Here is a 2500-nt window from a genome sequence, read left to right on the forward strand (position 1 = left end):
TCAGTCTCAATACCATATTACGCTCATCGACTGGAGTGACCTCAACTACCGAGGGTTGAAGTCTACTGGAGATAACTATGGCTACTCCTTGGAGATGGTGCCCATCGCTGCGGCCCGACCAGTAGTAGGTGTAGCCACCCACACTAATCGTGCCGCTGCCAGATCTTCTCACCTCCGAGAGAGCAGCCACCTCAACTCTCAGCTGCTTCAATTCCCTCGATAGTAGTGGTAACCGATCGTCCTGTCGCAGGGAACGGACGTTCCAAGCCCCCACCCTGACAGTCCGCCTGAGGTCTAACCTCGGGCAGTCACTCCGGGTATGTATGTATATGTGTGTGTGTGTGTGTGTGTGTGTGTGTGTGTGTGTGTGTGTCTGTGTGTGTGTGTGTGTGTGTGTATGTGTATGTATGTATGCATGTGTATATATATATATGTTTTTTTTTTTTTTTTTTTCCCCAACAGTCATTTATTCCACTGCAGGACATAGGTCTCTCTCACTTCACTTTTGAGAGGTTATATATACACACTCACACACACACACACACATATATGTATATGTATGTATGTATGTGTGTGTGTGTATATATATGTTTATATATGTACACACACACACACACACACATATATATATATATATATATATATATATATATATATATATATATATATATATATACACACACACACGCACATATACATATATATACACATATATATGTATATATATATATACACATCCAACATTATTACCAGTATCTACTCGTAAAACTTCATCCTTTTCAACCCAAGATAAGCGGTTGTCTTTTTTTATTAATATGTATATTTTTTTTTTATATTCGTAAGAACAAATATTTACCCAACATAGATTGCTATAAAAATGAGGATGTACAGTTACATATGAAAAGATAATGTGCACATATAGTTCTTCCTGTCGAGAGAAAAAGTTGTAATAGCATAGCATCTTTTGGGGAAATAATGTTTTATAATTACTTCAAAAATCTTTATTGAATTTGCGGTTTGATCGTCTGCCGGCAACGGGAAATTGATACTAGTATACGGGTTATGAAATAGATAATATTTGGGTATTTTTTGGTACATGGCAAATGTAGATGGAGCAAGTATTCCTGTACATTTACCCTCCATGGAAAGAATTAAATGAAATACCTTAAATTTACACCAAAAAAAGTCCCCCCAAAATACCAAAAAGAATTAAACTAAAGAAGCGAATACGTACAGCACCCGGATTTATTGAACTCACGCGAATCCCAATTCCCAAGACTCCCGACCGGAGTTACGAGGAAAGTGGTTCCATGAAAGAGTCTAAAACCCCTTAAAAGAAGAAAGAAGGCGAAGGAGTGGGCTCATGTAAGGTTTGGTGAACATGGAATTGCATGTCTGGGACGGAGAGGCCAGATGGGGCTTGCCATCGATGGATTTGAGGAGTCTCCAAATGATGGTAAGAATGCAATAAGGTATATTGGGTGAGGATTGTGGGTAAGCGGCTGTAAGTTGCTCGGAGTCGCTGGTATTGACAGTTCCATGTACCTATATCCTATCATTTGTTGTCGGAAACAAAAGGATATTTTACATGGATCCATGTTTATTTCAACAGCTGTGTAATTACTTAACCGAATTAGTTTAGTTGTTTTTTTTACCCAAAAAAATTCAGACTGCTAAAATTTGGATCAAGTACTTATCCCATAACTATTAACTTCCATTGGGTATATACTGAGCCTCCTTCATTTTGTAATTTTAGTTGTTAAGTTTCATTCAGCCATCTTTTACAAGGAAAATTGTAATGGTCAGGTTTCAAGCATCCATATATTATAAAGAAATTAATATAAGCATACAAAAGTGCAAATAAATCGGTAAGAGTAAATCGGTAAAACTTACCTTCTATGTACGTCTGTCACAACTCCAAAATAACAAATAAATAACAAATTTATTTGACACGGAAGTGTCGGAGAACTTGAAATTAAAAACTGTTTTAATTTTATCAATAAATTTGTATGTGCAGCAAAACAGAGGGTTTCACTTTGTATCTGCATCAATGTTAAATATAGTAATTGTATTAGTGCATTGTTTATATCCTTTGGTATCATTAGTTAACCACTTGTGCCAAGTGAAATCCAATCATATCTTGGTGAAAATAATCATGACACCAGATGGCATCTGATCACATCTGATCACATCATGAGCCTGATTTCTAGCGGCTGGGATGAGACCTCACGAGCATGACTTGGTGAGTGCATGTTAATGCAACTAGCCTTGCCAAACTTTATTAGCAGTTCTACATGTTAATGGTTGACAGGTGTAATCTGGCCAGACCCATTGTAGCAACAATCTTCATGATTATTTTAGGAAGGTAGTAAATATTTTTGACTCTTATCTAAATAACTTGACTGATTTTTGGGAGTGGCAATTTCAAAGAAGTGCTGGTATTTTGAATGGAATGTGAATGCATAGTACATGCATATTTAAACCGAAAAATGAACTCATA

At 36.7% G+C, this 2500-nt stretch overlaps 1 protein-coding gene across 2 annotated transcripts in view; it reads left to right on the forward strand.

Annotated features, from left to right (window-relative positions):
- Positions 1-1254: 1254 nt before the first annotated feature.
- LOC125028844 (metaxin-1-like) overlaps positions 1255-2500 on the forward strand; it is a 12040-nt gene continuing 10794 nt past the window's right edge. For both annotated transcript variants that reach the window (XM_047618382.1, XM_047618383.1), the window contains exon 1: positions 1255-1456. In XM_047618382.1, coding sequence (XP_047474338.1) covers positions 1382-1456 — 75 coding nt within the window. In that variant the 5' untranslated portion in view covers positions 1255-1381. The remainder of the gene's footprint in view (positions 1457-2500) is intronic.

This window comes from Penaeus chinensis, chromosome 9, assembly GCF_019202785.1.
Source record: "Penaeus chinensis breed Huanghai No. 1 chromosome 9, ASM1920278v2, whole genome shotgun sequence".
Lineage (NCBI taxonomy): Eukaryota > Metazoa > Arthropoda > Malacostraca > Decapoda > Penaeidae > Penaeus > Penaeus chinensis.